This window comes from Clarias gariepinus, chromosome 7 (assembly GCF_024256425.1).
Source record: "Clarias gariepinus isolate MV-2021 ecotype Netherlands chromosome 7, CGAR_prim_01v2, whole genome shotgun sequence".
NCBI classification, from domain to species: Eukaryota; Metazoa; Chordata; class Actinopteri; order Siluriformes; family Clariidae; genus Clarias; species Clarias gariepinus.
Window position 1 is genome coordinate 11,938,453 of NC_071106.1, and position 24,886 is coordinate 11,963,338.

At 41.0% G+C, this 24,886-nt stretch overlaps 1 protein-coding gene across 8 annotated transcripts in view; it reads right to left on the reverse strand.

Annotated features, from left to right (window-relative positions):
* frmd4a (FERM domain containing 4A) overlaps window positions 1–24,886 on the reverse strand; it is a 102,224-nt gene that overhangs the window by 31,181 nt on the left and 46,157 nt on the right. For all 8 annotated transcript variants that reach the window (XM_053500231.1, XM_053500228.1, XM_053500227.1 and 5 more), the window contains exons 2-7: window positions 17,858–17,923; window positions 8,667–8,761; window positions 7,012–7,104; window positions 4,409–4,493; window positions 1,512–1,568; window positions 1,066–1,088 (exon numbers count right to left, since the gene is read on the reverse strand). In XM_053500231.1, the coding sequence (XP_053356206.1) occupies window positions 1,066–1,088; window positions 1,512–1,568; window positions 4,409–4,493; window positions 7,012–7,104; window positions 8,667–8,761; window positions 17,858–17,923 (419 nt within the window). The remainder of the gene's footprint in view (window positions 1–1,065; window positions 1,089–1,511; window positions 1,569–4,408; window positions 4,494–7,011; window positions 7,105–8,666; window positions 8,762–17,857; window positions 17,924–24,886) is intronic.

Sequence of the window (24,886 nt, forward strand, 5' to 3'; positions counted from 1 at the left end):
TTTCCTTGTACAGTTAGTACAACTAAACATAAAAATAAAACAAAAATTTTTGATTTTCTCCCTAACTTAGTCATTTCCATTCCTCCCCGTCACTAGGGGGCTCCCACACTAAGGCTACTAATACCACTCAGTCGGGGGGGGTCGAAGACTATCCCGTGTTTCCTTCCGAACCACGTGACGTCAGCCAACCGCATCTTTTGCTGCTCACTCACGTACCGTCACGTTGGGGCGGAGTAACACACTCGGAGGACAGCGCTATCCGCTCTCTCCGCATGCGCGAGCTCACAGATGCCCCTGATTGGCTGTAGAGTCGTGATTAATGTGGGAGCACTAAGTACCTCTCATCCATCCCCTCTGAGAGAGCTCGGCCAATCAGCTCTCTCTAGACCTCCGGCTGCGGGAGGTCACAGCATTACCCAGGAATCGAACTCGCAACCTCCTGATGATAGGGCAAACACTTTACCACTGTGCCCAAATAACTATATTCTTGTTAGACTAAACCTAAATATTGGGCACACTCATAAATATACGAGGGATGTTCAAACTGAGTCAAACTGAGACTTTTTCTTGTAAAAACTCCCATAATTACTCAATTTAATCCCCTGACACACTAATGCATTTACTTAACTAGTGCTTAAATACCATAAAAATAGAGACTGCCTGCTTCGTGACTGAAACACTGGCCTCCCAGGATATTGTTCCTTAGACAGCCACCGCTATCAGACTGACAAATGTGTCAGTGTGTTACTGTGCGGTCATAACACGGAGAACGAGTTAAGGAGAAATGGACAAGAAAAAGGAAAAAGAGAATGGAAGAATGAGAGAGAGACGAGGTCAGTGTTAGTAATGTAACACTGTTTATCCTCTGCATTCCATTTCCTGTCATCAGCGTCTGTTCCCAGGACTCCTGCTCTCAACCTCGTTCATTCACATTCTTTCTCTCTCTTTCTCAATGTCTGTGTGTGTGTGTGTGAGGTCTGCTCTTGTTCCACAGTGGCCCTCTGATTCACACTGCGATGCTTTGATACAAAGTACTGAGTGTGTGTTATTGAATATGGTCTTTACCTTGTGAAGTCCCCTTTGGCCTCCTGGAGAAAACAACAAAAAAAACAAAAACGTAAAGTTAGACCAAAGTGAAATCAGGGTTAAAAGGGTAACACGGGTCATGTGTGTGTGTGTGTGTGTGTGTGTGTGTGCTATGTGTGTGTGTAATGCGTGTGTTATAGTGACCCGGTGGGAGACTCAATATTTCCCATCTGGTGTAAATCCTGTAAAAAGGTCAAACACAAACCGTTTCTCCTGCACCTGCATTCGCCTTACAAATACACACACACACACACACCAAATACACTTCACTGAAACTACATATGGATGTCCTTATGACACACACGGATATGCAGAGTGTGTTTCCTATTTACTAGGATTCACCCCCCCCGAATCTCAACCTCTCGCACAAACTCACTCACTCACACACACACACACACACACACACACACACACACACACATTACCTGCAATATGTAGGAGGCCAGCTCAAACACGACTTCACTGTCCACATCTATGAGCTCCTATAAAAGAATTTACAAAAAAGGAATATGTTAATTAGAGACTAGCAAGGCTCAAATTCTCACAACTCTTCCACTTGTTTTGTTGATGCTAAACATCTGGATTAACATGTGTTTACGGTCTTAATGGCTAAACACACAACGTCAGCGGGTGGTTATCACTTCATCTCCCATGCCAGAGCCAACACACACCATCCTCTTTTAGCATAGGGATGGGGGTGGGGTGGGGGGTATCAAAAATGCCTGGAATGCCGCTGAAAGTGTGTGAGAGATGCCTTTAGGATACCTTTACTGGTTATGTTCAGGTCTGCAGGTCGTGGCACAGGAAGTGATGATGCATGTATGGAATTTATACCCGGGCTAGTCCCTTGACAAAGAATTTCACTCCCTCTCCTAGAAATTTGTCGTGTTTCTTCTAAATACACATTATAAAACCTTACTCAATCATTGCTCTTGGGTGTTATATAGCAACGTTCCCAGACCCTACGGAAACCTTGTTGAAACGTATTAGCACAATATTCAACATGAAGAAAACTGCACAGTTGCATGTTCTAAAAATGATCTGTTAACCAAACCCCGTTAGTCGCACTGGAATTTTAGCCTGTTACCACGTTTCAACCCTTCCTCATTTTATTCCTATTTAAAAGTGAATTACGTTAGCCTCCAAGTGGCGCAGTGATAAATGATGATCTATCATCAGGATATCACGAGTTCAAATCCCAGGTGATGCTGTAACCTCTCGCAGCCGGAGGTCTAGAGAGAGCTGATTGGCCGAGCTCTCTCAGAGGGGAGGGATGAGAGGGACTTTGTGCTCCCACATTAATCACGGCTCTACAGCCAATCAGGGGCGTCTGTGAGCTCACGCAAGTGGAAGGAGCGGATAGCACTGTCCTCCTGATGTGTTACACCGCCCCCAAGTGAGCAGTTCGAAAAGATGTGGTCGGCTGGCATCGCGTGGCTCGGAGGAAACACGTGATAGTCTTCCGTCCTCCCCACTGAGTGGTAGTAGTAGTCTTAATGTGGGAGCCCCCTAGTGACGGGGGTTAGAGTGCATTACGTTGTGCATAAAAGCATCGTTTCACAGGTAAGATAAGCTTGTAGGCAGCAGTTTAGCGTCACATCCAAATGATCACACACAATCGTTTAGCCTTATCATCCCGTTTTCGCAGCAATTCCTTTTTAACATCTTCTGATTCATGAATTTATTAACCTCATCGTCTTCAGGTCACGTGTGGCAGTCCGTAATTATTTTTAAATCAGAAGTTATAACAGATTAATGTGGAAACTGCAGGCGCACTACTAGCGATAAGGAAACTAGCAACTATGGTTGATAGAGAACACTTCTTTTACATATTATATGGGGCGTTCAAGTCAAATCGGGACTTATGAAATTTGTGGTAAATGAAGGTCGTTAAAAGTGATTGAACTTTACAAAAGACTTATAATAAGTATAATGATGAGACTCCTAGCTGCAGGATAACACTTGAATGTTGGAAGTTATCGCCACATCCTACATACAGTCCTGGCCTCGCTCCAGGCCATTTCCACATATTTGGGCCATTAAAGGAGTCCCTGGAAGGCCAGCAAAGGCAGCCTAATCATGACTCTAGCGTACTGAGATCATTTTCTAGCTCTATTGTTTTCAAGCATTTGAACATTCCTCGTACTATTACAAAAGTACACGTGTAGACGAGATCCGAGTCTGGAGCTGTTCAATATGAGGAGCTCTGTGAGATGCGACATTCTGCTCTAAATAAAGCATCAGACTGAATACCAGATTCTATGAGCGGCAGCTCAACGTCTGATTCTCTTTAATACGTGAAACGGAAGAAAAGAAAAATGCTGCTAGGCAACTGCTAGGGTGTGGAAATGAAATGATACGGGAAGCTGAGAACCGTTGCTTAGAATACAGAAAACTTGAATAACTAAAAAGCTCAGAAAAAAATGTTTTCGTAAAAAAGTTTAGTGAAAATTATAAAAAAAAAACATGTAAATAAATTCTAATTAATTTTGTTCATAGTTTTTCAGAACACTAAACTTTATTGCCGAATAAAGGCTTATAATATGATTACGTTGGATGTCTGTATTGCGTCACATTACTACTTCTGTAAATAAAAATAAATCACCTACTAAATACAAACTCACCAATGCTACAGTTCTGATTCATTCAAAAACGTCTAAAATAAAATTGGATTGTTCCAAAATAAAGCAATTAATCCCATGAATCCACTATTTACACCACCGTGAATAAGTCTGTATAGTTGCACTGTATAATCTGCCCTCTAATGGTAGAACAATGACACTTCAGGATGCACCAATCAAATACTCACTCACCGATGTATACAGGGGGGTCATGGGGAAACTGGAGCCTATCCCAGGAGACTTAGGACACGAGGCAGGGTAAACCCTGGATGGAGTGCCAATCCATCGCAGGACCCACACACACACACACACACACACATACACACTGACACGCTCATTCACACACTACAGGCAATTTGGGAACACCAGTAAGCCTACTGGACCGTGGGAGGAAACCAGAGTACCCGGAGGAAACCCACCAAGCACCGGGAGAACATGCAAACTCTTACACACAGACCCTGAGGTGGGAATCGAACCCAGATCCTGAAGGTGCGAGGCGACAGTGATAAGTGGTTATCACTGTCGCCTCGCACCTTCAGGATCTGGGTTCGATTCCCAAGGCAAAAAAACAACAACACAAAAACCCACATAATTTCCATACGTGTATGTAGCTATTAACCAACATCTGAGAAAAATAATAAGTGGTGTATTTAATTTGAAACAGAGTAAACAGAATATTGTATAAAAAAAAAAAAACTTACCTTATAGATGCAGGACTTTGCATTGAGGAAGAACAGCTCGATGGTGGCGTTGTCTTTCAGGTAAGAGATACTCTCGATATAAAACCTGTACGGAATCAAATCCACACCACAGGGTGCCGTTAAGAATCATGGAGAAACGCGAGTGCTTGTTTGTGGTTAAAAACTCCAGTTAGAGAGAAAGAGAGAGAGATAGAGAGGGAATCTGCATACGTTAACCAGCAGGGGTCAGAAACGACCAACGTCTATTCATAGCCTTTGTGAGTGTACGAGTCCACAGAAGACATCGAACAGCTCTGCTCTGACTGTAAAGTACCGAGAACTCTATCCTGAGCGTTTTAGCTTTGATTGCAATTGCAAAGCGCACAGTGATGAGAGTGTGTAGCTGTGTAATTACAACACACACACACACAGAACACACACAGCACGAAAAGAATTGAATAGTGTAGAAGAATTGAAAAGTGTCCAGCAGTGTGGAGACGGACCGCAGTACGATTTATTAGAGACACCGAGAGAGAGAAAGACAGAGAGTTTGTGTGTGTGTTTGTGTGTGTGTGAGAGGGAATTAAAAGTGCATTGGCAGCTGGTTTAATTGAACATGTGTGTGAGGAGGTCGAGAGTCTTTTACACGCATCAAAGACTTCAGCTTCTTTCAATCAATATCCCAATCAAGAGCTGAGCAATGGGTCTCACACACACACACACACACACACACACACACACACACGGTCCTAGGGGTGGTGGCTAAAAAGCTAACATATCGACCCTAATTAATTCACTCAAAAAATTTAAATCAGAAATATCTATTATTATTATTATTATTATGAAACCAACACAAATTAAAAGTAGCAAAGTTATACTTTTCCAATAATACCAATTTGCCAGTATTATTTATTGAATGTAAAGAATTGTACGTTTATATATAATTGAGAATAGACAGAATAAAAATAGAAAATATTTCAGAATATATAAAAGTTTTATCCATTTTATTTATTTACAACTGTATAACTACAATTATGTTTAATGTTTCACGCTGTCATGCCCAAACACTTTAATATTTCATTGCACTGACTTTAGGTTTGATTACGGCATGCATTGTTCCAACCATATGCCTTAAAAGTCATAACATCGACCTCCATCCCAGTCGCATTAAATTTCTGGCGGAGATCCCGCACAGATGATGGAAGAGTCGAAACACTCTGTAAAGTCTTCTCCAGCACGTCCCCAAGCCTTTCGATGGAGGTAATGTCAGAAATATGGCCATGTCATTAGGGAGGAAAAGCTCCATAGACGTGATAACCTGCTCATTCAGTACATTCAGGTCGGCTTTTATTTTATCGCCGCATAACGTTGCAGACCATAACACTGTCTCCACAGGAACTATGCATGATGAGTGCATCACTTCATGCGCTTCCCTTCTTACCCTGATGCGCACATCGCTCTGGAATAGGGTCAATTAGGACTCATCAGACCACATGACCTTTTTCTATTGCTCCAAAGTCTAATCCTTATGCTCTCTAGTAAACGTTTTCCCTCTGTGGTTTTTCACGCTTAGTTTCGTCCCAATCCTGTAAGTTCTCATCACTTATACTTTTACGATGCAACTTCTCCAGGCATCTAAGTGATCTCCTTTCATGATTATTTTCTGACTATACTAGTTGCGTGACTTGATGATAATTTTAGCATTCTCCTTAGTTGTTTTCTTTGCTTGGTCCAGGCCAATATTTATTACAGGACATCTCTTCCAACATGGTTGTTTAAGAAATGTGATGTTACCCATTACATCATTTAGGGTTGAAATATTATTACCATCTAGCAACAACAGTCAATCCTTCACCAGTGTCTTGTCCTCTCTCTTTCTCTCTCTCTCTCTCTTAGAGGTACATCGAATCCAAAGAAATAAAAATTGTGCAAGATGTTACCATAGAAACAATAATGTATTAGGACGAGCTCTTTCATATAAACCTGAGATTCAAAAGAAAGACTGATAGAAAGACTACAGAAGCGCCACGTTAAACTGTACTGCTGTGCGTCCTGCTGTTTGAGTAATAAATTGAATAAAGCTCATTAGCACGTTATTTGCTCACATTTCTAAATTATAAACACGGGCTGAACGGAACGCCGCTGTTGCCATGACGGCGAGATTAATGAGGGAGTTAATGACAGAAACAGCGGCTCCTGATTGGCTGACGGCTCCCACGGCGACGGGTTAAGTCTGGGGTCAAACTCATTTTAGAGGCGTTTATGTGCGAGTGCGTTGCAGCTGACCCTGCTAATTTGCTACGGCGGAAAAAGACGAGCGCGCACATGTGCGCGCGAACGCACATACACACCCCAGCGGACCAGCCTACTGTCACGGTGTGAAGGGTTTTTATCGAGAATGTTGCTCATGGAAGTGTAATTAATTAAAACAGATACTTGACAACAAACCAACAAACAAACACGCACAACACACATCAATTAAATGCCCTGGTATGAGATTAGAATCCTGTGTGTGTGTGTGTGTGTGTGTGTAAAATACTACAGTAACAAATTTTAACTAAAACATAGAGATCATTTGTGTATGATCCACTAAGTGTATCCACTTGTGCTGCATCAGGACTCACCTCACACAGAAGTAGAGGACGATCGGGCCGGATTTTTTGGGGAACTCGTGCTCCAGCACACGTCTGTCTAACTGCAGCCAGCTGAAGTGACCCCTGAAAAATCCAGCAAAGCAATAAGAGAGAAATGATTCCTCCATGACAGACACGGACTATCAGACAAGATCTAAAAAATACAGTATGCTTTTGTCTCATTCACACACTTTTACTGACCACATGCTTGGAACTCTATCACTTAACATATTCAAGATAATTCTGTAGTAAATACAATCACTTTACATCAAGGTAGAGAAGGTGATTAGTTGGGACAAAATTACGTTTCTTAAGCTTGTTAAGTTTGTTGGCTTAATTTGGTGAAATTGTGAGGCTAATCTGGTTAAACAGTCCACAACAAAATGCTTTGGTATCAACAGATCTATTGCGCGGATACGAAGGCTAATTCACGGTGACAATCTACATTTGAACTAGGGTTAGAAATTTCGCACATTTTACATAACCAGTAGAACTGGGGTCCTGAATTAAAAAATTTTAAAATACAATAAAACTTTCTTTGAGTCGAGGTCCGAATTGCATGTTTGTTTTAAAATGCAGATCTTTACATACAGTGTGCGGTCTATGAAAAACAAGCAATTAAAAATTTCAATAACATTTAAAGTTTGAACATCAATGGCCTTATATATCTTTAATCTGTAATCGATCTTTAGAGAATCTTCATTTGTGCGCTGCTAAGCTGTAAATGAATGTGAAAGGTTGATCTGTCATACTGGGCTCTCAGTTCAGGTATTTAGTTAGTCTCACCTAACTAAAACCTAGACAAGACAGACTGACAGAACAACATAAATTAACAAAAAACGAACTAGCTAACTCAGAGACCTAATTAGCCGGCTAGCTGGGAGAACACAGGGTGACATTTTAAGTTAACAGGGATACTATGTACTGTAGGTTTTTCACAAAAGAGACAACAAAAGTCCGGTCAATCCGCCCAGATCTGAACCGCGGTTCGCCAGTTAATAACCGATAAATCATTAATTAATAATAACAACAGGACACACGTTCTGTAGATGCACGATAAAAAGACAAATGAATGAAACCCAAAGTATAATAATAAATTCTTTTTATAAAAAACATACATCGTTCAACCACTTTCTTACCCTCTTTGTGCAATCAGTAACATGACATTAATAGTTACTAAAAAAATCGAACAGAACTTAGTGAGAATGAAAATAACGTCATGCAGTCAATGTGTGTGCGCGTGTGACAGTGAGAAGAAACGTAGCAAAAGAAGCAGCCATGGGTTTATTAGCATGTCCCTAGCGACCGGATCCTGGCGTCTCGGAAACGTCTGTGAAGCTCGGGTCAAAGGTCATCTGACTAGAATTCAAACTGTTTCGAGACTACAAATACCACAGTCCCTTAGAGAACACTTACACGGCTGTGGAAAATGCGTGGGCCGGTTTTTGTGTGTGGAATTAGCGCATGTGTGTGTGTGCGTTTGAGTGCTGGTGTGTAATAAATACAGCAAGAAAATGGCAGAGAGTCAGAAACATACAGTATACTGTAGAAATGAGCAAGAAAGGCAGCGAGAGAGTGTTGCAGAAAGAGTAAAGGACTTGTGTAATGTTGTGTAACGGTGTCTGTGAACGAATGAATGAACCTACGTGTCGTCCGTGTAGGAGATTCCAAAATACTCTTTCTCTTTCAGGTTGAAGTGTGACGCTACCAGATCCAGCAGGTCCTTGGCCATCAGCTTGGGCTGAAAAGAGACGAGAAGAGAGGATTGTATGGACGACTGGTCAATAAATCAGTCCTCAAGTAAATCACACGCACAAACAAAAATCAACACGATATTCTCAGTTTCTAGACGATGTGAATCATCCATCACATAAGTCCCTCTGTGTTACCATGGAAACGCATGAAAAATATACTGTAATAACACTGATATTACTTATACACACGTCTGTCTGAGCTGCTGCTATAGAAAACCAGATTCTGGAAATCTTTACAAACCTTCTCCAATTCCTCATGCTTTCATACACAACACACTCACCCTCACGTCAAAGTCATGTTACTTTGTGTTTTTGTGTTTTCTGTACACCTTAATGACTGTTTCTGTTTCACACAAGCCCCTTTTCATTAACTCCAAAAAACATCCACATGTACACACACACACGCATGCTCTCAAACACCCAAATAATCATTTAAGAGCTCCAGCATGGAACGGACTGAGGATAAAAAGAAGGCAAACAGTTAGAACATGTGGAGAGAAGGAAACGAAATAAATGAAAGCGAGTTTGAAACCCCGGCATAATTGCCTCTGAGTACACAATTCAGCCCACAAACACCTGTCTTGTTGAGAACTGTTCCAGCTCTTAAAATTAGCCAGTAACATCTGAAGGATGACCTAATCACACAGTTTTTGTTGAGCGCAGCATTCCTGCACTTTTATGTATTGCTCATCGCTCTGCCAACTTAAATGCTTTTGTCTGGATTTATTTCATTATGCTAAAAAATAAAATAAAATAAAATAAATCTAAAAAAAAAAAAGTTTTTCGTGCGACTGTCTGTATCAGACAGCTCTTTAGCACATGTGGATGGCAGAACTGACTTCCTCAATTAATGTGTGTGTGTGTGTGTGTGTGTGTGTGTGTGTGTGTGTGTGACTGAGGAAAGAGGTTTCACCCAACTGCAACTCCCAATCACTGACTCCTGGAAGCAGGATGTGTGTGTGTGTATGTGTGTGTGCACCATATTTCCTTGAAACATCCTGTAATTTGCACAGTGAAGCCTTATGTTGGATTTTTTTTTTCAATACATTAATATAAATGCTTAAACCAGTTAACACATGCCTTGATTGTTATTTACAGTAGCAGAAGTCATAAAAGTGTGATAAGTCTCAGACATACAGTACCTTCACTTCCGGAAGTTCCTGGAACCTCCAGTGTATTGCTAACAGCTCCCTGACATTCACAAATCATATACAATATCATATCTTGAGCAAAAGAGAGATTATGATGATTCGTCTCTCTAAACATTGTGGTTTTTAAACAGCTATACTTAGATAGCTAGGATTTATTCAGGTATTATATATATATATATATATATATATATATATATATATATATATATATATATATATTAAATACCTGTGTTCATATTATTGAACAGCAATTCTTTTTTTTATATCAGGTCATATCAGATTATTCGATTTCATTCTTTGGCACCTCTTTACCTCTTCTCAAAATTTAAGATGAAGCACTGAGTTGATCAATAATTCAGACGTAAACAGGAATTAACACAACAAGATGATCACATTATTCAACACCTAGTTCACTTACTCATATTCCCGTCTGACTACTCTCTTCCCCCCTCTCTCTCTCCATCTCTTTCGCGCTCTCTTCCCGAATTTGACCCTGATCTCACATGAGCAAAGCTTCCTGAAGAGCATGTTATGTAATCAACGTCACATGCAGCATGCAGGGAGAATATCCTGTGTCCCATGATTTAATAACAGAGATGTGTGGATCAGATAACAATTACGATCGCCAATGACACACACTGATGAAACAGCCTACATCAATTCCTTATTTATTTTCTATGAACAACTTGGTATGGCATCGTATTCTGCTCAGCTCAATGCCGATATACTGCCCGAAAATTCATTACTCATGATACAGATTACCCTTCAGAACATAATACAAATACAAATGACCCATAATGCATCAGGAGCGTAAGAGAAACAAGCTGAAAGCAGTGAGTTGGTTTAATACATAAAAAAATAAATGGTTGTGTAATGAGGTAAAACAACGTGAGCTATTTTTTATGCAGTCATGGCTCCGAAACAAGAAGGTATGTACATTATTTGCAACATATACTGCCAGTTAAAGATTTGTGCACACATGGAGTTTTTTTATTAATATATGTTTTGTACAGTTTAACTACTTATAAAAATGATCTCAGACATTAAGTGAGTTTTTGGCTCTTTTGGCTGCTTTCCAATTCAATATTTCGGTAAATTGCTGTTGTCTGGTAAGGTTTGTGGTGCTCGTTGTTATGTACGCATATTTACGAGCATCAACAACATGTTCCCTAGTGGTCTAGTGGTAAGCACACAGCGCTCTTACCACAGTGAATAGAGTCTGTGTCCCACTCAGGACATTTGTTTGGTCTTAGTATTGTTCTGAAGTTGCCTTCATCATATAGTAGATGTTGTTCAGACATCATTTTATCAAGGTACTTCTAACTTTTAAAAACAACTTAATACCCACAACATCCAAAAGTCTGTAAGGTTGGCAAATGAATGTCACCACAACCTGGGTGGATATTTAGGGTGGATATTTAAGTATATGTTATGTAACGAGTTTGACCATCTGTGCACAGGCAGCACCATAAAGCAAAGACACGAGGTGAGGTCTTACAGGAAAAAGGATAATTTATTAAGGAAAAAATGGGGAAGAAAAGGGTTAAAAGAGGGAGGATGAAAAGAAAGAGTAGAAAAGAATGTGCACGTGCAGATCTGGTGGGCAGTGCACTGCTGGCATGCGGGCACAGGCTGGTGAGCAATGGACAGCGGGCAGAGTGGCAGCAAAGGACAGCGTGGACAGCAGCTCCTGCCTCCCTCCGTTTGCGCTGACTCTGCTCTTGGTGGATGGCCGGACGGGCCCGTCCCACCTCGCTCTGTGGGCGCGGCCTCTATGACGGATGAGCGGCATGCCCTAGCTGGGAACATGGACCGTGACGTGAACCTCCTTGCGGCCTTCCCCTTTTCGGCAGCAGCGTCACCATATCCGGCTCCATTGAGAGCTACAGAGCCACGGAAGCTCCGGCAGTAAGCTTGCGGCTGTCCTCGTCGTGAAGTTCAAAGGCGTACTCGCCTGTTTAAAGTCTCTGGGGCACGTTCCATTGCCCCGCTAGCTTGACACCACCCTCCCACTGTATCCAGGCTTGGGACCCAAACTGCATCCATTGGCTGGGAATCGGACCCAGGCCTTCACATGGCAGACGAGAAACCTACCAACGAATCACCAATTTCCCAAACATTTTTGCATATTCCCATATACTTATTTTCTCATGTGATGCTAACTATATTAGCTCTAGGTAAGCGCTGTGTGGTGTCGTAAATCACAGAAAAGTATTTAAGATGCTTGCTGTCTTGTATGCGAACAAAGTACAAAAAAAGCAGAGCACCACAATATACAACCGGATTAGTTAAGATGTGCAGCACAAAGGTTTTTCTGTGTTACTGGCGACTGGTGGCGAATGACACGGCATGACTCGGCACTTTGATTTACCAGAGCTAGCATTAGCTTGTAGCGTAACTGTATTTTAGGGGATTAGCTGTCTTCACACATGCCCATACACACACACACACAGAATCGGAGTCAAACATTTATCTGGAGGTTGCAATGGAGAGGAAAACACAAGGAACTTGAAAACCTTTCAAGTCAGTAAGATACAGTACAACAAACACATGCTAAGGATATGGCTAGGATTTTACCTCAGACCTCTACCCTAATACACAAGCCACCATTAGACCAAATTACAGCGGAGGGAAATTATAGCCTGCTAATGAAAGACTTAAGAGAAACTGACTTGCCCAAAAAGGAGGACACACACACACACACACACACACACACATGGTTCAAAACCTGACTCACAATAAAACAGCCATATGCAGAAGCAGGAGCTAGCTTAAAATCCTGTATACACATAGATAGGGGGAAAAAATAAGAAAACTTTAATTTACAACCTGCATTATTTATTTTGAGTCAATAATAAAGGGCTAAACACAAAGAAATTTCCAGAAACATGTTTTTCTCCCCACCAGAAGTCTCTATTAGCACCAGATGCTAACTAGCACTAATACACAAATTGTTAGCCATTAGCACTTTGATTCAGATTATTCACAACAACGCTGCACATTCTTTTTGTTTTAAGTATTTTTTGCTAATAAATGTAAATGTAAATAAATATTTACTATTTAGTAGGATAATTCATTATTAAGTAGGTTCATTTTAGTCTCTGTTATGAATACTTATAAATAAAATAGAACATTAATAGGTATTTGGACATTGGTCATATTATAACCACATGCCAAAATCATCTATACAAAGATTTTACAGACTTAGAAACTCATTAATTTCAGTTAATTTCAAATTGCTGGCCTTTTTTCCCCCTTAAGTCAAGCTCACACTCAACACTGAACAAAATATAAGCTGTTTCAATGAATTCATATTTAATAGCACTTATATCTATCGATCCCTTTGTTCATTCATTTATTCACTCATTCATCCACCCAACAATCCATCCACCCATTCATCCCCAATGCGTCTAAAGGTATAATCTAATCCTGGGTCATGTCAATTCTTTAACCACCCACTCCAGCTAATTCACTTAGAAAGGACAGGGCCTTGCATTAAGCTCTTTTCACCACAGATGCTTCTGCTGCTGAATCGAAGACATGCAGTCTGTCTGTGTATCCGCTGAAGCGAAGAGGAGCAGGAGGAACAGGAAGCAGTCCGGTCAGACCCCAGACAGACGCAGCCTATCATTACAAACAAATCTAGCAACTAGCCAAAAGCTGTATGTTGTTTCTACTTGAATGAAATACTTTAGCTCGGATCTACTGCCCTTCCAAAAGGGATTAGATTGGATTTCTATGGTAATAATTTAAACCACACATCCAATGCATAAACAATCACTTCTAACCAAAGGTTGATTTTCCCCTTTGAGCATAAAGCCTGTTATGTCTTTTTTTTGCATAGCCATGAGCGTAGCACAGACAGCCAAATGTCTTTGGATGCTCTTGCACAGCTCACCTAGTTGGCACCGATCCGATTACGCCTAAATTCAGAAATGTTTTCAAAGCAGAAGCTTGCTATGAGCGAATGGGACTTGCATGACCTTCAGGATATAAAGAAGCGCTAAGAACGGGCTGCAGCCTCAGATGCTACCGGACTCATCTCTGAAATCCCTGAGGCAAGGAAATGTGCTTCTAGAGAAATCTGTAATATTGGTTTCCCCACTGGTTTGATTAACCTGCCCATGACCTTTAAACCACATGAAAGCATGAAAGAAAAGAACGTGGAGAGAGCAGTGAAAAGATTGACAGAGGAACAGAAAAGAAAGAAGGAATAATAGAAGACATATGGGCTGAGTTGTTATAAAGACTGCTAAACTCAGCAAGATAAAGTTAGTGCTTAGGATGGGGCTGAATTCTGACTGTGGTTCAACTGATAATATCAGGATGTAAAGTATAAAATGTGTCTTGCTGTTTGTCCATTGATGTATAAAGGACGTAAAGACAGAGTGGGAAATGAAACGTGGGATGTCCTAAAACTAAATACACTGAAGAGCAAACACTTTTGTTAGTTACGTTAGTATACCAAGGGTGCACAAGAATGCACAACACTTTTTTTTTTTACAAATCAGATCATTGTTTTGTACAAGTTAAAAATTTGAAGTTTACCAACAGTACTGTGAGAAAGTCTTGAGCCAGCCTTCATATTTTCATATTGAATTCAATGAAATAATGTACAGTACATTAAAGTTTTTTTTTTTTACTACAACAGGCTGCAAGGTGCCTAAAGAAACCCTTTCAAAATTAGTGGTTTATGTAACAACCTCAGCAGCAACCTCATTTCGCCTCTCGTCTATTTCAAAGACAGCATTCAGCATCACCAAAAAATGGTGAACCTGCTTTAAGTTGATTCATAGGACACTTTGCTCTGAAAGTGGTCAGGTACATGGACTGGACTGCAGAGTCAAAAACGTCCTTCCGGACACCTGAAGAACTATTGCTCAAGACTACATTAATATGTCCATGAAGAAATAAGGGGTGACTCAAGACGTATGTGCAGTACTGTACACTATACAGTTCTGCAATAACGACAAGGCAGCTTGTAGGAAGTGATGTCACCTCTTTTCTGTTTTAATGAAGATACCTCCCCTAGAAAAGTAAGCTCCTTAGTAAACCGAGTAAAAGTCGGCAAGATTGTGGTTCCCATGTCCTAACTTTTTTTTCGTGAGTACACCTTTCTTTCTTTTTAAAATATCGTATCTCATCTAAATCACTTTTTCCTATCGGAACAAAACCAGAAAGAGCTGCTGAAAAGAATTCAAAAAAAAAAAAAAAAAAAACAGAACAAGAGATTTACCTCCAACTATGAAAAAACAATTTCACTGAGCTCAAATCTGATAGCACCCAACGGAGATCAGCTCTGCTTGGGTAATCACATCTGACAGACAGTTCACACGGGAAAAAAAAAACATTGAGACAGATAGAGAGTGAATAAACTGAATGAGTGTGTGTCCTGAATTATGTTGAGAATGATAAAAAGCTGAAAGTTAAAGCAAGCAGTGTTTGTCTCTTAAATAGCATTGTGTAGGCAAGCATGCGTCTAGCTGTGTGTGCAAGACGATTGAGTGCTAGAGAGGCTTGTGACCGACGACTCGGTTGAGTTGTTATGAAATCAGAGCTCGTCCTAAAAGAGTCTATTTGAGCTGACTGGGTTAGGAGAAAGCCCTGCCCTGTGACGTGTGTGCAGTGTGTGCTCATTGGTCATGATGTCAGTGAATTGGGTTGTTATGGCAACACATACATGCCAGATTAACACACATGGCGCCGTGTAAGAGCCCTGTCAGCTCTCCTCTTGTGTTGGACCAACAGATTTCATCCAGGACCAGACAGATAACTCAGCAGCAGGACTGCATAAAGTGAAATGCATGACAGTGCGAGACAAATGATAATACATGCTCAAGCTGATAAATAATTTAAAAAAATGCAAGCTAACGACAGGATAACTGATAAACAACATGTTTGAGGTAAGCGGTGTAGCCGCCTGCTGTATGTCCCAAGGTGTCCTTATGTCTGTGTTACCTTCTGGTTCACCCTTTAAGTCATTATGTCACATATAGACAAACTGACCATTTTGATTCATACAAATTTACATTTCATACAAACTTAAATAATTCTTTTGACTATGTAAAGCTGCTTTGCGGCAATGAAAATTGCTAAAAGCGCTATACAAATAAAATTGAATTGAATATAGTCTCATTGGAGTAACTGCTTGCACTCTGCACAAACGGTACATTCCTCTTAACCATTATATGGTTGGTTTTCTCCGGGTACTCCGGTTTCCTCCCACAGTCCAAAGACATGCAAATTAGGTTAATTGGCATTCCTAAACTACTCATAATGTGTGTGTGTGTGTGCCGTGCGATGGATTGGCACCGGGATGTATCCCGTCTTGTACCCTATACACAGGATAAAGTAGTTTAGAAGATGAATGTATGAATGTGAATGATTTACCTTGACAAAACAGCCGTAATCTAACGTTAGTTTAACTATTCTTACTAGCCCGGTACCTAGCATACTTGTTAATAACTAATTACTTATTTGAAGAGTTGTCTCTTCTTACATAAACCCTGGATTGAGTCAGTCTGCTAGGAAGGGTGGACAGCCCAAATATTCCAGCAGGAACTTTCAGTTGTCAAAATGTTGTGGTGCTATTATTTTTTTTTTTTGTAAATTAAAATTACGTTGAGGTGGCACAGTGGTGTAGTGGTAAGCACTGTTGCCTTGCACCTCCAGGGTCCAGGTTTGATTCCCGGCCAGGCTGGATTCCCATCTCTGTGAGCATGGAGTTTGCATGTTCTCCCCGTGCTTGGTGGGTTTCCTCCAGGTACTCCGGTTTCCCCCCACAGTCCCAAGATAAGCAAGTTGGGCTAATTGACTTTCCCAAATTGCCCGTAATGTGTGAATGCATGTGTGAGTGATGTGTATGTGCCCTGCGATGGATTGGCATCGTGTCCAGGGTGTACACCTGCCTCGTGCCCTAAGTCTCCTGCTATAGGCTTCAGGTGCCCGCGACCCTAAATACAGGATAAAGTGGTATAGAAGATGAGTGAGTGAGTGAGTGAGTATTACGTTGATAAAATCACATTGTAACAACTTGACCATTAAGCTTGAGCACCCCTAAAAAGAGTCTAAAATCGTCTATGATCTCAGAGTTGTTACAACCATATAATAATAGTCCATAATAAATATAGCTTTACGTGATGCTACGGGCAATTTGGAAATAACAGTTCACCTAAGCTGCATGTCTTTGGATGGTAGGAGGAAACCCACCAAGCATAGGTAGAACATTCAAAGCTGAGGCTGGAATTAAACCCCTAAACACTAGAGGTGCAAGGCCACGGTGTTAACCACTATGCCACGAGTTTCTCGTCATTGGCAGATCACCATTTAGGCATATAAATTAGCATACATGCAATTCTTTCTTAAAATGTATTAACAAGGGAAGAACACAGCATGACCCCTGTCATAAAACTGATGTATAACCATTTTATTCTATCAGAGAGCTGGCAGTTCACTAAATAAATACATATCTTCTCTTATTTTAAAACTTACATTCTTCTGTGTATATTTTTTTTCCCATTTCAGATCTATGGAGTTAAAGCAACAAAAGCGCTGTCACTGTACAATCACTGCTGAACTGCTTTGTAAACTAAAAGGCGACAGAGATCTCAAAGAAAAACACACAAAGAGTCCTGGTCTATCATTGAGGTGGTAATTAACTCTCCAAGGAGCAGAGAGGATTTCCCATCTCACACAAGCGAGACGAAATCTGAGACACAGATCATAAAAAGCAGGCGGCCCTCACACCCTCGAAGTGGTGTACTGGTCAAAGAGTGAGAAGCAGGTTTGTGTGCGTCACAAAAGATTATAGTATCAGCCCCACCGAGCTACATGGACTCCGGCGTAATGAGGACAGATGACGCTGGGAACCGCGTTTGATATACTGGTGTAGAACAGATCGAGTGTACATGGGTGGGAGAACGAGTGACTCACCTGCACGAGCAGCTCCAGTTTCCTGTCGTCCAGGAGATGGACCTGACATCTCCGGCCCTCCGTCATCTACACAGAGAGAGAGACAGAGAGAGAGCGAGAGAGAGAGAGAGAGAGTCAAGTGTGGCACATGGCTGATATTCACAGAACGATGAAATCAACCGTAAATGCTGGGTCATCACAATGAGATAAGAATAGCAACTCTCCCACCCCACACACACACACACACACACACACACACACGTCTATACTCTCCTGCACCAGGATTTGCACTCAAGCTGAGGAGTTGAACAAGAAGACCTGATGTGCACATTTTTCAATAACTTGAACAGCATTTTTTTTGAAAATCAGTTCAGCTACTTTATTAGTTCGGGACAGAATATTAGATACAGGACCTTATCTGAACCTCCAATCATCCAAATACAGAAACAAAAATGCAGGTCATACACAGGGCACACTCGCTCCATCTTTCTATCTCTTTCCATTAAAACACACACGCACAAACACACACACACACAGACATAGTTTACAAGGATTCAGAGCACACTCTGATTCATAGCCCATCAACCTTCACAATTCCACTTCCCTCAATGGTATGATGCTCATTTTTCGGGGGTATTTTGGTCTGTTTACGTGCCATCCAGCACTTTGGGGATTCATACTGGCCACACTATAGATATATCTATTTCTCTGGCACTTTCTTAAGTGGTCGGGTTGCCAACTCGATGCCCGATTGTCATTCACACACTTGGGGCAATTTGGGAACGCCAATAAGCCTCATCTGTATGTCTTTGGACTGTGAGAGGAAACCCACCAAGCAGGGGGAAAACATGCAAACTCCATGCACACAGGTGGGAATCGAACACTGGAGTTGTAAGGCAACAGTGCTGTCACCATGCCACATTATTGGTTATATTTCAATAACATAGATTATATAAAAATTAATGTCATAAAAAAAAGATTAACTTCTGAGTCGAATAAACTCCCTGACCCCAAAGAGGGAAAAAAAGTGTGCAAAGATGTCACAGAGCTCTAAAGTCTAGCTGTACTTAGTCAAAGTAGACAAGAACTGTTCCTGATGCAAAAAAATGCTTTTATCTGCTTTACTTTTATCTTGATCTTATAGCTGCACTCAGGTAACGTGACAGACTTGCCGAAATATTTGATTAAACACTGGTTTCATTTCTGTCGGGAAAGTTCTTTGTCACTGCCGGAGATTAGACAATCCAGACAAAACACCCAACCAGCAAACACACAAACAAATCTGTTTGCAGCGGGAAACCTGCTACTGTTACAGGCTATGTTTGTCATTCCACTCAACGGCTAGCATATACAGTAGCATTTATCTCTTATCTACTGTAGTTGGCACTTTAAGATCAATATGAAATCGATTGATGGCGAGATGGTGAAAAATGTCCTTGTGAGAGCAGCTTAAAATGAACAACGACTTTACTAATGGAGATCATCCGTAACGCACACCCATACAGCTGCATGCTATACGCTAACCAGCTGTAAAAGTAGCCCTCAGACACGACCTTTATGCTAAATAACTTTTTAAAAAATCAGTTGCTATGTATTTGATGATTATTAAAGCTGTGAATTAATTAGATTTTTGGGCTTTGCTACTCAGTAGCATTAAACTGTCTGTTAGTTTTAAGCAGCTATGCATATTTACTGCAGTTCAGTCAAACATGACGTTAGCATGGCTTCGCTAGCTGCATCTGAGCACAGCAGATTGGCGTTATAGAGCATGGAGGTGAATTTTAAGAATATCATTGTCTGTTCCATACAAAAGTGATACCTAGACAAGCCTAAACCTGTAATCTACCAGTGTGTCAGAGCTTTAAACAGGATATAGCATTGCTTTATGGGTTTCCTTCAGAATGGGACCATTTTTTAATTCATTCTTAGTACGGACATCAAAATACCACGTTACCTTTCCAGGACCAATACTGGTAATACTAGGCAAAAAAATTTCATTATTGGCCTAAATCAGCATCCAACACAATTAAGGACATTTGAAATCACTAGAACTGGGTTTAGAACTGTCCAACACATTATTAAAACTTGTTGAACCTTCAACTTACCCAAGAGGGCATCCTGTCCTGTCTGACCCCATGGAAAAGCAGCATAAATTGACCAATTTTTTTTTTTTAATGCTGGCCACAACAGAAAGGCATAAGAACACCAAGTGCCCTCCAAACACGAGGCCCTATCCGATCGACCACAAACAATTGGACAAACAAGTCCAATCCATGGAGGCCCCACTGATGCCAGACACCACAGCACACCTCCAGATGTCCTGTGGAGCCACATCTCGAATGTCTAGACTTAAACACACAATTCAACAGGAACCCAAGCCACGGTGGCTTTAAGTTAGGGTTTTAATCTTATCCCCATGGTTAATGTTGTGGATCGATGTATACTGTATGTGTGTACAATGTGTACAAACTATTTTAGTCCCTTAACCAAATACTTAGGTACGGAAACTGTTTTTTTTTTATAATGCTTGTTAATTAAAAAAAACTTTAACCAGAACTTTTGAAACATTTTTTACTTTCCACAAGGTAATACAAATAAGCTTATTTTAAATATAGCCTTTTTAATGATTAAAACCAATTTTTAATCAAACGTTATTTAAGATTTAAATGCAACAAAGCTATTTCTGATGAACCATAGTCCTTTGCAGAAGTGGATTTTTCCAGCCAGTCAGAATGCAGGAAACAGGACATTCCTGAAAGCAGTGTCCAGGGGTACAGACAAATTACAGGCTATGCAAATTGCCCCTCTTTTTTTCTTCTCTTTGGAATGACATCATACCCAGGCAGGAAATAGGAACACTGTGTTCAGGCACATTTATGGACAAAATCAATTGATTTCGGTAGCTGTGTCTGGGGCAGAATTTTGTGGCAAGCTACAGGCTTGCCAAATTGAACTTGTCACTGGGGGCACTTTTTGTGAGTGTATGAAATATGCGATGCGTGTCCTGGCATAGAGGCATCTAGTGTATTGCAATATGTTCCAGTGTAAGAATAGAAAATAGTGTAATATTGCAATATATTAAGGAAGCATAGAGTCTTAATCAATGATTTTTTTTTTTTTGCCTCAGAAAGGCTTAAGCATGTGTGCATGTGTTCACTTTGCCATTGCTGTGCCAAGTGAGATTGTAAACATCCTACTCAAGGCAGTCGGAGGAAACAGACATACACGCACTCACACACACACACACACCCACACCTGTGAGGAACAAAGAGTCTGACAGACTAGGAGCAGCACATCTAGGTCATTAAAGCACACTGTTGCTTTGGACAGCAAATCAGTGGTCCTAATATACGCTTCTCCAACGCCCCCTCCCTTAGACTTATTACTGAACGTTTCTAGCAACACCAAACCATCATCCCGCTCATCCTTCAGCATGAAAAATGGCCTCCCGCTTTTTATTTTCTTCTCTTTCCCATCCGCTTCCTCTTACGCCTTGTGTAGATAAATGAGCAGACAATCACTCACGTCCTCACTGAACCGGTGCTGTTAACACTCACACGCTCATCTAACGTCTCAAACTCCATATGTAGGCTAAGTTCAAAAGGAAATCGTCGCAAACAGCTAAAAGAGAGAGAGAGAAACAGAGGGAGAAAAAGATTCCTTAAACATTTCAGTGTGGTCGTTGGTGGTTGGAGCCAAGCTGGGGAACATGTGCAGCTTTCTGGCCTCCTTCAGGAAACTCCATCCCTGAGGATCCCAAACAATGGAGCTGATAAAAGCAGGACGGCTCACATTTCCTCCATGCTGAGGAAGAAGGTAGAGGTGGAGGTGGGGAGGGGAAATCGGAGAAAGAAAACACATCCCTTCATTCTTGTGTTTCTCCTCATGCCCAGGTCTAAACGCAGCCGGCTGAACAGCTGAGGACGGGCGGGACCCCTCATATTACAGAACCATCTGCGTTTATGTGTGTATATGTGTGGGTGGGTGGGTGGGTGGACGAGGGAGTTCACCCTCAGTCTCGGTCTCCACCTAAACACTGCTGTGTGAGTTTGTTATTGACTCGTGAAGTGGATTCTTCTTTTTCCGAGAAGAAGAAATGTGGCGAATTTCTCTCAGCCATGCTAGTGTTAGTAAACACTGTCCTTATCCCATCCAACATACTCATCACTGTTGCGCTGCAAACATCCCTTTAACTCTTTAACTTAAATACACCTTCCTGTTACTGAGATCCTCAAAAGGCATCATCATTTCAGGAATACAAACCACATTAAGAACTCGACATGAGAGAAAGACAGAGCTTATATTTTACTGTTTCAACACATCAGTCTAAGTGGATGAAATGCTTCAGAGGACAACATTGAGCTTCGAAATACTGATTCGCGAGAAGGCAAATGAAAGCATTGGCCAAGATCCCAACCTTATATTAGAGTGATGGGTTCATCGAAGCAAGCCCAATTCTCTTCAACCTGCTGTATCAGTTCTGTCGTCTGTGAAAAATATGAAACTTTATATTTATTAAAGCTTCATAATAACTATTATACAAATGTTAGTTCTGACCGAGTAAGCTGATTGGACGAGAGGCATTCCAAGAGTGCTGATATAGAACACAACAGAACTGGGACAGGTAACTTTACTGTATGTATCATTCCGAGAGAGATGGAGAATCTCCAGTGACTACCTGATACGATATCATGATAACTAGGTTCCAATACATTTAATATTACAATATTAAAGTATCACGATTTTATAAATACCACAATTCAATTGTATTTTTGTATTTACTTTGTTACAATTTCAAGACCAGGATTCTTTAATATACAAGAGTTTAACATTTACCTTCAAATTAAATGAAACTAAAAATATACATTACCAAACAGCACGTAACCGTCACAATTACTATTTGCAAAAAAACGTAGCAAATAATTCTTAACACTCAGATGTGTGCCAATGTGTAAATAGTTTAGACTGAACCACCTGTAGGATTATAGAGAAACGTTCACATTTTACTGCCTCAAATGCCTTCGCGTTCTTGACTGCGTGTTTAAGCTGTTGCGAGCACAGCACAGACAGCTTCATTGTGAGAGCGCGCAGCGTCTTAGGCGCGTGTTTCGAGACTAATTAGCACTTGTGGTGTTTTTAGACTTGTGTAATTGTGTGTAATGAGTGGGTTTTGGAAAAAAATGGGGCAGACCGGAGACTTTGTAACCTTCGCACAAACTAAAATCAGTCAATGTGGCAATACATGAATCAACATAAAAGAATCACAATTCATAACTGAAAAGATTTTTCTCCCATCTCTATTGTGTAAGGGGTTACTATAGAAAAAATAGAACTGCAAGTGTATTATTAAATACGTAGTATTAAATTCCATCACTGACTACACAACCATCTAACTTCTGACCAATCAGAATGGAGCACTCACAGAGCTGAGGTATAAGGTTGACATTTACAAAAGACTTTAAGCACAGTACTGTAATGAGACTCTTAGCCGCAGTAAAACATTTGAATGGTGCAAACTTTTTAAAGATGGTCATATTGTTTGTCAATGACGAATCAAGGACCGATGTGGCTTGGAGCCCACTGCAATCCTTAGAATTAACATTCAGCGAAAAGAATGCCTGATCCTTGAATAACTGACTGATAACTTGTCCTTAGAGACGCGTTTGTCTAAGGGAACTGTCCACACAATCATTCACCAACACCATTTGCACGTTACAGGAACTTGTCTGGAAGTTATTGCTACACCGTCCTACAGTCCTGACCTTCAACACACCAGCAGATTGGGCCATTGAAGGAGTTCCTGTGAGGCCAGAGTTTTAGACGTGAAGCAAGCATACTGAAAAAACTTTCTACTCTGATGATATCCAAGCACTGGGATAAGTGCATGGCTGGTCAAAAGTGTCTTGCAAAACCTTCCTGTGAAATAGCAAGCTTCTTTTCACCACTAAACAAGCATTAGACCCGCCACATGGCTGTGTAATGACAACGTGACTCTGACAACCTGGTGATCAAAACACACACAGGGGTGTGAGAGCAGAGCAGGTGTGTGTCTGCCACTGTAGTTAGCCACGTCATGGTTTGTAACGGTCTCTCCTGTAATCATGACATAAACAGATCCTTTCTGTTGAGTGCTGGACAAGGACGCACAGTCAGCTCGCGTTTATGTACGATTTAATTCACGCTTTCCTGTACGGAGATTTCCACAGCGGCTGCCCAGTACGTGTTTTCTCAGGACAGGACTAAAGTTGAAAGTCTATAAAGACAATGGCGATATTAACTTTATTACAGTGACAAAAACAAAAATGGGGATCAGCATGCATTATCGTGGCCTGGAGATGTGATCTTCAGTACAGCACTTAAAATTATACGTCATACATTAAAGCATTCACGATAGGAGCGCCTTCCTTAATCGCTTTATCATATCTACAGTATGTGTATGTCATTTTAGTATTTAAGAAGCTGTTGTATTTTTACAACCACGTGTAAAAACGAACAAACGTGAGCTATGCGGTGAATTTCCACAGCGGGTGAACATTTCCTCAAGCCAAGGAAATTCAGCCTGCCGTGCAGATTAAATGCTGACCTCAGTGTCCTGTTTGAGGCATCGTCAGAGGATCACGCCACTAAATCCTGCACTGAGAAACTAACTGGCTGTAAAGCTGACACGAGACATCTCAAACATGCATGCGGTGTGAAATGTACTGGAGAGTTTACATCAGATGCAACTCTGGGAAAGACATCTAATCTAACATGATGCATTGATTGTAGATGCTCGTTGTTAATCTCTTTCTCTCTCTCTGGGTCACTATCCTGAACTGGTATTAGGGGGTAGCTGGCACCATACAGCCCTCGTCATTAATCTCGCTCAACCACGCTCTGATTCTGTATTGTACCAGTGTCAGTGTCAGTATGCAGGACAGGTAATAGGGACTGACTGGCACCAAGTTGCTGCTGCCACACTGCTGCCCTGCAGTGCAGAGATGAGCAGGGGAGCAAGACTGCAGCACACACACATACACACCATCACCTTACTGGCTTTACCTTCATTCA